Source organism: Phoca vitulina, unplaced genomic scaffold (genome assembly GCF_004348235.1).
Source record: "Phoca vitulina isolate PV1807 unplaced genomic scaffold, GSC_HSeal_1.0 scaffold8, whole genome shotgun sequence".
NCBI lineage: Eukaryota > Metazoa > Chordata > Mammalia > Carnivora > Phocidae > Phoca > Phoca vitulina.
In genome coordinates, this window is record NW_022589711.1 from 58,323,300 (window position 1) to 58,337,463 (window position 14,164).

The following is a 14,164-nucleotide window of genomic DNA, read 5'->3' on the forward strand; positions in this document are numbered from 1 at the left end:
TCATCTTCCATGCCTGTCAGAATGCTTAGCATGCTGTAGTTACTCAGTAAATTGTTAAATGAAATAAATGGGCAGATAATGCCATTTGCTACGGGAGAAAATAAACCAGCAGCAGGTTTGGATTGAGAAAAAGTGAGTATTATTTTGAGCCATTTCAACCTCTAGCACAGTACTTAGCAGACACCAATTTCATTATAAAGAAGTCTTGAATAAAGGAATAAAAAATAAACATATGTAAACTATTTTCTTTCTTGCTTGCTTACTATCATCCATCCATCCATCTATCCATCCATCTGCAAGGCCCGGAGATTAGGAAATGATATGTTATGATTTAAAAGGTTGAACCTGAGCTGCTGGCGATATACTAACCAAAGATACTGAAGGGTTCAGAACAAGTCTCCTCAAAATGTGTTACTTTGGTATATGGACTATTTTGAGCTAAAGGCAATCAAGGCCCTGTGAGCTAAAGAGAAACTTTTGCCCCTCCATTAACTACCTAAAAGAACCTAAATTGGGAGACTTTCCCAGAGTAAGAGTTATTATCAGAGATAAATTTTATCTGAGTGACCCATCTGTATGGCAGGGCAAATATCTAAATACTAAACATCTGCTCTTCTTCTTGCCCTGTGAATTGCCCTCCTCCCCTCTGAAGCCCCAGTTCCCTATATCCCATTCCTTAGCTCATGATGACATATGTATCTGATTTTACCCTTCTGTCTTTGAAACTCTCATGCATGTGGGGTTTTCATACATATGAAATTAAAATTTTTCTCCTGTTAATCTGACTCATGTCAATTTGATTCTTAGTCCAGCCAGAAGAACCTCTGAAGTGTAGAAGAGAATTTATCCTAACAATATGATATCTGGTAGTAAGCCTGGACAAGCATAGGAAGTCACTCAAGCAGAAATGAATTTTCCTATGTCAAAGTTCACGAACATAATACATTATTATTAAGGTTTTATTTATTGTAGAGAGAGAGTGTGTGTGCTTGTGCGCACGCTGGCGGGGATGGGGTGGGGGGATGGCTAAGAATCTCAAGCAGACTCCTGCTGAGCCTGGATCCCAATTGGGGGGGTGGGGGGGTGGGGCTCGATCTCATGGCCCTGAGATCATGACCTGAGCTGAAATCAAGAGTCGGACGCTTAACCTACTAAGCCACCCAGGTGCCCCATAACATTCTAAGTTTTTATTTTAATTTTGAAATATGCTATTTCAACAATGAGTGTCAATATGTTAAAATATCCTTTCAAAATTATCCACAGAAACATAGGTTCAACTTAAATCTAATATATAACCATTTCCATAATCTATGTTTTGCTCCTTGGCAAAGTTCATTTTCTTAGCAATGCTCAATGTTTATTTTGATTAAAGATTAGAAATACAATGTGACTTTTATGTGTTTTTTTTTCTACAAGAAAATCACACCACATTTCAGAGGTCTCCAGGACATGGTTAACAAAAGCTAAATCGACATTACCAAGAGAAGTGTACTGAGGAAAATATTGTGAATATAAATATACTCGCACATTCTCTTCATTCCTCATGCAGCTCAAAGCCCCACAAAAACCATCAATGTCCTTTTGTATTATCCTTCAAACATCCCCGCTACACAAAAGGCCTACATCTGGATGTAAATATATCAGGAGAACTCCCATGAGAATTCTTGGCCTGGCAGGAGCGCACACAGGGAGTGGGGGTGGGGTGGGCTTTATGCAGCAGCTGTCCCAAAGAAGGGAATTGGAAGGGAATGCAAATCCGTTCTCTCCCAAGCTGTTGGCCTCAATTCAGGCAAGTAATTTGCTTCTGTAGGATTAACTCCCCCGCCAAAAACTATCTATCTATGTACAGATGCCACCAATATCTTTGTAGATCAATTAATTCTACTGAGGACATTATACACATAGCAAAGATAACATAAAGAAATTGAATAAAGACAATAGAGAAATATAAATAATAACTCAAATAGATGATTTGTCCCTTTAAAAATGTATTGACAAAATAAAAGGCTACCCCCTCAAAAACAACTCAATGAACACTTGTAAATGTTAAATAAAAAATGTATATATAAGGATCCTATTAACTCAGATTTTGTGGGCAAAAGAAAAAAAAAAGGCAATATTCTGACATGACACACATATACAAAAAGTCTCCATCTGAAAATGACTGTTTTCTTTCATTTTCCTTACTTGCCAAAATGCTTCTTGAGTGGTGGGGGGAGAACCTAGCTGTTTAAAAACAAAACAAAACAAAAAAAACTATTACTTAAGAACAGAAAGGGAAGAATCAAAGGCAAAAAAACAGTCTCCACTATCTGCCAGTGAAAACTGCCAGGCAGGCCCAGTTTACCTATTCTTGCTGTTCTTTTTCCTCTAAGTATCTTTTCCATACTCCCTTGTTTCCCAGAACCTGACAAGACTCTAATCCCTTTTTCAGATTAGTCAAAAAGCGTATTTATTTCAAAAGGCTGAAATGTGATGGAAAATCAGTCATTCAGAGTAATAGCTGTAGTGATATTTATATCACCTAATACTGGTATTTTTTTATTTATAAAAAGTCAGATTTGGTCAATATCATCTTCAGTATTGTATTCCATGTGAGAAAAGGCCAAGCACAAAGCTGAACTTCCTCTGTCCTTCTAGCTTGGGTCTCTCCAGGTAGGATGGTTGGGGGAAAAAGGACTTGATCAAATAAATTATTCTAAGGGAAGAGGCTCCAGGTTCTAGTGAGGTGGGGAACAAAGGCAAAAAGGAAATGTAGATGAAATTAAATTTTCTTATAACCTGCAGTCCATTGACAAATACTTGAGGCAGGCAGAATATACATTCTTCCAGGAACTCCCAATGTTAATGTTAATGTCTTGCTAGAGGGAAAAACAACCTTAGCTTGACAATAGCTAGGCTGTCAGTATCCCGAGAGTCCTCTTTAGCATATGAAAATCCTTTTGGAAACATCCCTGTCTTTACCTCCCCCAACTCCATAGTATACAATCAGCTTCTCCTCACAATCTCAGGGCAGCCCCTTCTGCTTAAGGGTCCTGTCCCGTGCTATAAAAACACCTTTTAGCACTGGAGACGTCTCAAGAAAGAATTCTTGAGGCTCCGAACCCCAACACTTCCACACGACGAGGAGAATGGATGTGCCACAAGAGAGAAACAGAATGAACTGGGCCACGGGAAAAGGGGTGCACAGGATCTGAAGAAAGGGCTGGGGCTGAAGTTGGGTCCTTCCTCGGTCTGCCCAGAACCTCCACTCTTCTTTCACATCTCTGTCCCCAGCTCTCCCCATCTTTTCCCCACCGGCCCCCAACTGATCTAAGATGTTTCTATCCATTCATTATAGAAATAGACCTTGGCTGAAAATGGCTCTGAGGGAGAGCCAAATGATTAAGAGAAATAAAAATAAAGGTATCTAGCCTCATTTGATATTCTGAGAACAGGGAACTAAAACACTGATAATTTGAAGATGTCTTGAACAGGGGTGCGGGGTATGTAGTCAAACTGCTCTTCTAAGTATCTGCATATGCACATCTGGATGACTGAACTTAAATGCAGCACAGCTTACTCTAGATTTAAATGACTAAGATTTCAGAAAATTATTACAATCAACAAAACTACTGGCATTTTGGTATGTAAAAATAGCACAGAATACTAGAATAACCCAAACTGAGATTATCACTAAAGTAACTAAATTACTGTTTTCAATGGCTAGTGTTCGTTAAAACACAACATAAAAGTTTGTATGTCTGACGCGAAAGTCTGTCATACTGGAATATTACACTCACGCCACTGTTGCTTAACTCTGCGTGTACATCAAAAATATCCCCACCCACAATGATTCTGTGGGTTTGGGCCCAGATGTCTGTATTTTTACAAGTTTCTAAGGTGATTCTGACACATACTTCTAGTTAAGACAGAGTGACTGTGTTAGAGGATGTTAAATATTATTCCACTCAACTCCCAATTAGTCCACTTAGTCACAGCAAAATGTTAAGATCTCACACACAGAACTGCTTTGCTTACAAATCCATTACTAATCTCATCATCTCTCTGGGTTAGTTTTATTTGATGAGTACCACAGTAGCACTTGAAAAAAAAAAAAAAAAGATTAAACTTTGCTTCTCACACCACCATGAGAAGTTATTTAAAACTAACACTTCAAATGAGGATTTAAGAGGGAATAAATTTAGAGGTGAGCTGGGAATTAGCTATTTACTTTGAAAGTAAAGCTATCAATCCACAGCATGGAATACAGAACAGGAAGCGGTGAAGTTAGGATAGAAAGGCAGAAGCTAGCTGGTCATCAGATTCTTCCTAAAACATGTCTTCATGGCCTGGCTTCACTATTGTTTTTTACAATGATAACAACTCAACATGTATGCTCATGTTCAAATGCAAAGAAAAGTATTCCCTCAAGATATAATCTACTTTCATCATATATTTTGGTATAATCTATGAAACTATTACTCAAACTAACACTAAAAATCAAAAGTTGATTATACTATTTGGATGCAATGGGCCAGTTTCTTTTTTTCTCTTTTTTTTGGGGTGGGGTGGGGGTGGGGTGGGGCAGAGATAGAATCTTAAGCAAGCTCCAGGACCCTGAGATCATGACCTGAGCTGAAATCAAGAGTTGGACACTTAACCGACTGAGCCACCCAGGCACCCCACAATGGGCCAGTATTCTTAACCTCAATTTATGTCCTTTGATTTTTCATCTGTGTATAATAAAAAACTTAAATTTATTAACATACCTTGGGTCAAGAAGACTCCTCAAAAATTTGAAAAGCAAAACCTGGTTCTGAATAGAAAAACAATTAAAAATACAATTAAATATTTAAAAACAAATTCTTAAAACTATGCCAAACTAGAATATCCCTTTAAAGTGCAGAAATTTCCATTAAGTCCTCCGTAGAGATCTAAGAAATTCTCAAGTCATTTGGAGGTCATTTCCTCCCAGTAATTCAAATCACTGTCACACATTCCATTTTTGAGTGTAGAAGAAACACAAATGCCTTATTATTGCAAAAAAAAAAAAAAAAAAAAGCCCTCTACTAAGATCCATCCCTTGGCAGTTCTCAGCATAAGGACCTGGGAATGGCAGGTGCTCTGAACTGCCGTGCTGACAAGTGCATTCTAGCTACACTGAGGGGTTCCCACTGCCTTACCTGGTCCTCTTCTTGGGAGGATAGCCTACTGTGAGATAACCTAAGTAGGGTGGGAGTTTGAGGCCCAAACAGCAAGCAGCACCAGAAAAGTTCATTAACTCCTCAATGTAATCAGCTACAGAAGAGAACACACTGCAACATGTTAGCCGTCAGTATGCCATAAAATCTGGGTTCTGCTTCTTCCACTTATTTGCTGTGTGACTTTGTATAAATCACTGACTCTCTTAGCAATTCAGTTTACTTATGTGAAAAAGAGAACAGCAGTATCTTCTCTGCCTTCTGCACAGGGTAGAGGTGAGAATTAAATGAGATATACCTTAAAATACTATATGAACAAAATAATGTTTTTAAGTTCTTAGGAAAGCTAAGCATACTATATGAATAAAATAATGTTTTTAAGTTCTTAGGAAAGCTAAGCAAAAATTATAGCTACTTTTTCTTTTTTCTTTATTTTTGGATATATTCAAACTTCACCTGTATAAAGCACAGAACTCAAAACCGAAAAGGATTAATGTAATTTAGAAGACGACATTTAAGATATGTTTATCATTCTTTGATTTTCTATCGTTTCCCTGGTCTATCATTTTGTTTTATTTAAATATGACTTTCCTTCTGGTTATAACTTAATATTCTGGCTTTCTTTTTCATTTCAAGAATTCTCAAAACAATTGGTCAGAAGCATATTTCTTGCCACCAAGAAAGGTACTTTATAAAATTTGTGTGGGATTCTCTCATATTCAGTAAATCTCTGCAATAAATAAACACTTCATTTCTTTAAAAGAAATGTGTACAACTCGACAAGCACTCCACAATCAAATAGGCAGTTTTTAAAAAAAAAATCCATGACACTTCAGCTTTTTTATGTTTGTCTAATGAGTGACATTATATTCATTTACTTGGCCTGTCTCTAAGGATCTTTAGAGACTAAGGAAAATAGAAAGCCCTGCATTGGATAGCCTTACATTTTAAATGACAGTAACAACACTTAAAGATGAGGAGCTATATCAGAAACTGCTGACTTTTAAAGAGCGGAGAGGCTCTGTGGACTGAGAGTAGTTGTAGCAGAAGCGTCCTCCTGTCCTCATCACTAGAATGGACTGGATGACTCTCCATGTACTTCCTCAGTATCCTGGGCAATGCTCTATCATCATTCAAGTCCAATTATTCTGCAACTGTCTTTTGGCTTATCCGTCTTCTTCCTTGAGCATAGGGATACATGTATATGTTTTTTGTATCCTTGGCACATAACAGTGTTTTTGGTTCACAGCAGGCACATAATATTTATTGAATCCATGAATGTGTCTTTATCTTGAGTTAACGGACCTCATCATGCTGGACAGCCAAGCCCGATGTCTGGGAGTCACTTTTAACCTCTCCTATCACTTTCGACTCAGTTCTAAGCCCTACATGTTCTACTTCACAAACACATCCTAAACCCGTCCACATCACTGCCACGGACTTAGTCCCCATCCTCGCCATCTTTTGCCTAGAGCCTTCACCTTCTAACTGACTGGTCTACGTGGTCTCTCTTCTCCATATGCTCTCTTTGCTAGTCCACTCCCCACACTATAAAGTTAATTTTCTGTAAAATGAATCTAATGATGTCCTTTTGCTGAAAAACTTCAGTAATTCTCTAGGTTATCTAGAAGATATGGTATAATTTCTTAGCACTACACATAAGACAGTTCAGTATCAGAGTGCAAACTCTAGTTTCTAGCCTCTATACCTTTAACTCCTCCCTCCATCAGAACTTTTCTGGCTTACCTGAATGCTCCTCCCACCATTGTCACCAGGACGTCATAGTCACAGACCTGGCCATTCTCTGGATATGCATGTTGTCTCATGCCTTCAAGTCTTTACATACCCAGAATCCTCTATTTAGAAAGTTAGTCTCAATTCTCTGCCTAGAAAACTGATGCCAATCGCTCAGGACCCAGCCCAGGCATGTCTGGGAGCTCTCGCCTGGCCTCAGTCAGTCACTCTCTCCTCTTGCTTCTGTAACACTTTCTCCATGTGTCTGGTGTAGCACTTAGAACCTTGCATGGTTATATAAGTGCTTCTTTCTTCCACATGGAAAATTAAAGAAAAGGCTGCATTCCTATTTGCAACCCAAGGCCTACCATACTGTGGTACATGGTGAGGCCGTGATAAGTGTTTAAATTAATAAGTTCCAGATCTTTGTCTCTCCTTCCAGCTGCCCTCCACTCAATGCTTTGGTTTTCCTCTTGCATAGTTATCCCCTCCTACACTTATGGGCACTTGAGGACTCTAGGTCATGCTTTATGTTGCTGTCATTTTCCTATTCCCTACCTCTATCACTTGTGGACCTAACACCAGTGAGCAAAACGCACTACCAGCACTGCAATCATAGTGACAAGTGGAATACTAGGGTCACTAAATAATACTTCAAACTAAGCGTCTCAATATTTGACATTAATATAACTGTATTCTAATTAAGATTTTCCAAGAAAAATTCTAAATAGCATTAACCCAAATTGAGACAAAAGTCTGAATAAATAATAAATAATGTCAACCTCAAAGAGAATAGAGCTGTAGTTCCTATAGTAAAAAACAAACAAACAAAAAACAAAAAAGAGGGGGGATCTTCTGTGGATTACTAATTCTAGATTAAGTACAGGGCATAGTTCTAAAAATGTTTCTGTGATATTACTATGTATTATGCAGAAAGATACACTCTTTCCTTTCCAGATGCAGAGATCATCATACAATTGCTCCCAAATACACACACACACGCACGCACGTGCACACACACACAATGTGTAAAAAAAATGCTTAAATGGCAACTTTGTATTGAAGACATTACTACAATCAAAGTTCTTAGGTGGATATTCAATAATTGTCTCTCCACTAGATGCTTCTTCCCAATATATTTTTGCAATATTTACCTGAAGTTTTTTAATGACTGTTTCAATCTGTTCAGAAAAGTGAGTAGCAACCAGCTCTGCAGCTTTACAGGGCCTCAGGGATACAAGTTCCTAAAGTGAAAGGAAAAGATAAAATGATCTTTTATGTTAAGTTTAAATAGAATTTCCATAGATGTGAAGCATGATTACCTACTTCAGTATTTTCATGAGCTTCTATACTGCATTTCAGAAGACCTCAATGTAAGGTCTCAATTTAAAGGCACATTGCAAATGAACAAAATTAGAAATATGCCAGGTAAAAAATCAGATTTTGATATAAAAGGTAATTCATGCTTAGAAAATGAAAGCACTAAAACTGTGGATTTAAGCCTTGATATCTACAGGATAAACAGAAGGAACAAAAGCTTTCCCAAATTTCCTGTCAGTGAATTTCACCCTTGAGCTTAAAGTAATAACTTGAAGCAATTAAAAAAAAAAAAGTATAGTTGCAATTTTTCCAGTTAAGAATTTGAAAACTTTACGCCTGATGCCTGGTAGATTTTGAAACAAGGAGTGTCTTAAAACAATTTAAGGTCACAAGTCTTAAATGAGACAAAGAGATTGACCACTGTTTATTAACCACTGTTAATAAGATCTATTTCTGTCAAATTTAAGACTTCCAATCTGCCCTCTCCTTGAACTTTCCTAGACATTACTGGCTACTTATCTTCTTGAAACTCTCTTCTAACTTGGTTTCTGTGACCTACTCTTCTATCCTTCCAATTGCACGTTTACATGGCTGAAATGCAAAGACCAACAACAGATCAACATGGTAAATTCTCAAATGAAAATGAGACAAGTTACTGTGACTGCAACATTCATGATATATCTAATATTTCTGTATTAGTACCTGCTCTTCAATAATAATGAGCAGATACAAGTAACTGTAGTTTATACTACTTTTATAGAATACATCTCAAAACAGAGAAAGCACAGCTAATGATCACAAATGAAAAGGGGATATTACCCATCGATCTGAAGATATTAAAAATAAATTATTATGGATTAATTTATATCAAGAATTTGAAAATTTAGACAAAATGGATAAAAGTTCCTAGAAAAATGTCATTTAATAAACTGACTTAACAATTAGAAAAACCTGCGTTGATTTTTAACCACTAAGGAAATTGAATGAATACTCAAAAATTCTATATAGCAAACTCCAGGCCCAAAGAGCTTCACTGGTGAGTTCTAGCAACCATTTAAGGAAGAAATAATGCCAACATTAATTAACCTCTTACAGAGAATAGGAAACAAAACAAAACAAAAAAACCCTTCAGCTCATTTTATGAGACTAGCAAAATTTCTGATACCTAAACTCAACAGGACAATGTAAGAAAGAACTACACTGATACAAACATCCTAAATAAAAACAAAGTCCAACAATATTTAAAAAGGATAATATCAGGATCAAGTTACATTTATCCAAGAATTCAAGGCTAGTTTAATACCAGTAAGATTCACCATAACTATAGAATAAGAAAGAAAAGGTGAAAAAACTCATTTATGAGAAAACTGTTAACATACCAGAAATAGAAGACTTCCATAAAAATCCTTAGAGTAAACACTGTACTTATATTGGAAATAAACATTTTAAAAAAACCATTAACTATAGCATTGCTATGATGAAAATATGAAATTGTGACAGTTAATCTAATGAAGAATAGAAAATCTCTATAGAGAAAATTATAAACCTTTATAGAAGCTCTTGAATAAAGGCTTATACCGTATGGTCATAGACTGGAAGACTCAATATTGTAAAGATGCCAATTAAATTTAAAAATAACTGAGAGATCCAGTGCAGTCCCTGTCACTATCATAAGGATAAAAGAATTGTTTTGCTATGACCAGCTGATAACATATTTAAAAGTATAAAAGGTCGATAGGTGGGGAGGATGGCAGAGTAGGAGGACCCTAAGCTCACCACTTCCCACCAATACAACTAAATAACACCTACATTAGTGTAAATTACCCAGAAAATGACCTGAAGACTGGCAGAACAAACTCTCCACAGCTAAATATAGAGAAGAGACCCCATTGAAGCAGGTAGGAAGGGTGGAGACATGGTAGGGAGCTAAACGGACCAACGGGACTAAACACAGGAGGGATGGACACCTTGGGCACAGAAAGGGGAGAGAAACAGACTCTTGCATCAGGAAGCCTACATGGGAAGATGAATCCCCACAACACGGCTTTGAAAACTTATAATCAGTGGGATTTTAAACTTGGAACTTTGAAAATCAGTAGACTAGTGAGAGAGCCTGGAGGGTGAGAGGAGACTGAGTCTCCGCCCTTAAAGAGACGGCACAAAAAACAAGTCCTGAGGAGATACAACATTAGCAGCATTAGTTTGAAAAATGCATATGGCATAGGGGAGGGAGATTTGTTTGCTAATCTCAGAGCATGTGCTGGAGGGGCAGGGATCCTTCGGAGACCTCTCTAGGAACAAAGGAGCTGATGGGCACCATTTCCTTCCCCTGCTCCTCCCTCCCCCCCACCCCCCAGCATAAACACACAGCCACCTGCAGGAACCAGCACAGCACCAATACTCTCTAACTAACTTACATACACCACCACTGCACCCCAGCTCTCCTGTGGACATGCCTCCTTCAGCCAGGTCTCCATTCCAGGTCCTTTCCACAGCAGACCGACACAAACCTTGCTAACAGTATGCATCCTGCCCCAGGGCACTTCAACGAATCTGACCCCTCCAACCTAGCCTGCCTCGATCCCCAGCAGCTGCAAGTTCCCTCTTGCCAGTGTGGACCTTGCCAGCACTGCATGCCCCACTTCCGTAGTTTCCTGCAGCTCAGGGCTACCACATCTCTGGCAAACGCATGGTCTAACTCACCTTAAGACCAAGGTGACCCCAGAATGACCCACTAACAATACAGGGAACAAACCCTGACCACAAAAGGCAAAGAGCTATTGCAGATAACTGGACTAAAAGCAAAGGCAGCTCAATTACAATAGTAGGATGCATGCAACACCCATAGAAGACCCCTTGAAGCACCAGGTTCTGGTGAACAGGGGACATCACGCTGCAGGGCACTACAGGACCTCTTCTTCATAAGGCCACTACTTTCAACAGCAGGAGACATAGCTGACTCTCTTAACACCCAGAAGCAGACACAGAGAGTTCAACAAAATGAAGAGATAGAGGAATATGTCCCAAATGAAAGAACAGGACAAAAATCACAGCAAGAGAGCTAAATGAAAGCAATAATATGCCTAATACAGAATTTAAATTAGTGGTCATAAAGATACTCACTGGACTTGAGAAGAGAGTGGAGGACCTCAGTAAGACTCTTAACAAAGAGACAGAAAATATAAAAAAGAACAAAACAGAGATTAAGAACTTAATTACTGAAATTAAAAATATATTACGGGGCGCCTGGGTGGCTCAGTTGGTTAAGCGACTGCCTTCGGCTCAGGTCATGATCCTGGAGTCCCGGGGTTGAGTCCCGCATCGGGCTCCCTGCTCAGCAGGGAGTCTGCTTCTCCCTCTGACCCTCCCCCCTCTCATGTGCTCTCTCTCTCTCCTCTCATCCTCTCTCAAATAAATAAATAAAATCTTTAAAAAAAAAAATATATATATATTACATGAAATAAAAAGTAAACTAGGAGAAGTAGAAGAATAGACAAGTGACCTGGAGGACAGAGTAATGGAAAACAATCAAGCTGAACAGGACAGAGGGAAAAAAAGAAAACGGAAATAGACTTAGGGAATTCAGCAACACCATCAAGTAGAATATTCACATTATGGGGATTCCAGAAGAAGAGAGAGAAAAGGGTGCAGATAATTTATCTGAAGAAATAATAGCCAAAAACTTCCCAATTCTGGGGATGGAAACAGAAATCCAGATCCAGGAGGCACAGAGAGCTCCCAACATAATCAACCCAAAGAGGTCCTCACCAAGACACACAGTATTTAAAAGGGCAAAAAGGACTGATAAAAAGATTATTTTAAAAGCAGCAAGAGAAGACAGTTATGTACGAGGGAAACCACATAACACCATCACTGATTTTTCAGCTGTAACTTTGAAGGCCAAAAGACAGTGGTATGATATATTCAAAGGCTAAAAGAAAAAAAATACCTGCAGCCAAGAATACTCTATCCAGCAAGGCTACCATTCAGAATAGAAGGACATTACACGCAAACAATGAATCGTGGAACACTACATCAAAAACTAATGATGTAATGTACGGTGATTAACATAATAATTAAAAAATTAAAAAAAAGAATAAAAGGACAGATAGTGTTTCCCAGACAGACAAAAGTTAAAGGAATTCATCACCACTAAAACAGTCCCACAAGAAATGTTAAAGGGAACTCTTTGAGTGGAAAGAAAGACAGTAAATAAAAGTAGGAAATACAAAAGCATTAAAATATATCTATAAAAATCAGTCAAGGCATTCACAAAATAAATGGATATAAAGTATGCCACCATATACACCTAAAACCTGGAAGGGAAAGGAGTAATAAATGGGTTCAAACTTAAGTGACCATTAACTTAATATATGCATAAGATGTTATATATAAACCTAAGGTAACCACAAATCAAATCCAGTAAAAGATATGCAAAAAAGAGTAAAGAATCCAAGTATACCACTAAACAAAGCCAGCAAACCATGAAAGAAGAGAGCATGAGAGAAAGGAACAGAGAAAAACTACAAAAAGAACCACAAGATTAGTAACAAAACTGCAGTAAATACATACCTATCAATAATTACTTTGAATGCAAATGGACTAAATGCTTCAATCAAAAGACACAGGATGACAGAACGGATTAAAAAAACAAGACCCATCTATATGCTGCCTACAAGAGACTCATTTCAGACCTAAAGACGCATGCAGATCAAAAGTGAAGGGATAAAAAAGCATTTACCATGCAAATGAAAGTGAAAAGAAAGCCAGGGTAGCAATACTTATATTGGACAACTAGACTTTAAAACAAAGAATGTAACAAGAGGCAAATAACAGACACTATATAACTATAAAGGGAACAATCCAACAAGAAGATGTAACAACTGTAAATATTTATATGGGAGCACCCAAATACATAAAGCAGTTAATAACAGAAAGGAAGTCACTGATAATAATACAGTAAAAGGGTACTTTAACACCTCACTTACATCAATGTACAGGATCATCCAAACAGAAAGTCAACAAGGAAATAGTGGCTTTGAATGACACACTGCACCAGATGGAAATCCATATATCCATCCAGATATATTCAAAACCTATCCTAAAACAGCAGAAAACACATTTTTTTTTCCCCCAAGTGCATATGGAACACTCTCCAGAAGAGATCACAAGTTAGGCCACAACAAGTCCAAACAAATTCAGGAAGACTGAAATCATACCATCCATCTTTTCTAACCACAATGCTATGAAACTAGAAGTCAACCAAAAGAAAGAGTCTGGAATGACCACAAATACATGGAGGTTAAATAACATGCTACTAAACAATCAATGGATCAACCAAGAAATCAAAGAATAAAAAAATAAATGGAAACAGGGCTGCCTGGGTGGCTCAGTCAGTTAAGTGACCCCTTCGGCTGGGGTCATGGTCCCGGGGTCCTGGGATTGAGCCCCATGTCAGGCTCCCTGCTCAGTGGGGAGCCTGCTTCTGCCTCTCTCTCTCTGCCCTTCCCCCAGCTCATACTCTCTCCCTTGTGCTCTCTCTCTCAAATAAATAAATAAAATCTTAAAAGAAGGAAACAAATGAAAAAGAAAATACAATGGTCCAAAATCTTTAGGATGCAGGAGAAGCTGTTGTAAAAGGGAAGTTTATAGCAATACAGGCCTACCTCAAGAAGTAAGAAAAATCTCAAACAACCTAACCTTCTACCTAAAGGAGTTAGAAAAAGAACAAAAGCCAAAACAGTAGAAGGAAGGACATAAAGATTAGAGCAGAAATAAATGATATAGAAACTAAAAAAATGGGGCGCCTGGGTGGCTCAGTCATTAAGCGTCTGCCTTCGGCTTAGGTCATGATCCCAGGGTCCTGGGATCGAGCCCCACATCGGGCTCCCCGCTCTGCGGGAAGCCTGCTTCTCCCTCTCCCACTC

At 38.2% G+C, this 14,164-nt stretch overlaps 1 protein-coding gene across 10 annotated transcripts in view; it reads right to left on the reverse strand.

The window, feature by feature from the left end:
• VPS8 (VPS8 subunit of CORVET complex) overlaps positions 1-14,164 on the reverse strand; it is a 250,931-nt gene that overhangs the window by 91,658 nt on the left and 145,109 nt on the right. For all 10 annotated transcript variants that reach the window (XM_032407004.1, XM_032407007.1, XM_032407001.1 and 7 more), the window contains 2 exons: positions 8,072-8,161; positions 4,752-4,798 (listed from right to left, as the gene is read on the reverse strand). In XM_032407004.1, the coding sequence (XP_032262895.1) occupies positions 4,752-4,798; positions 8,072-8,161 (137 nt within the window). The remainder of the gene's footprint in view (positions 1-4,751; positions 4,799-8,071; positions 8,162-14,164) is intronic.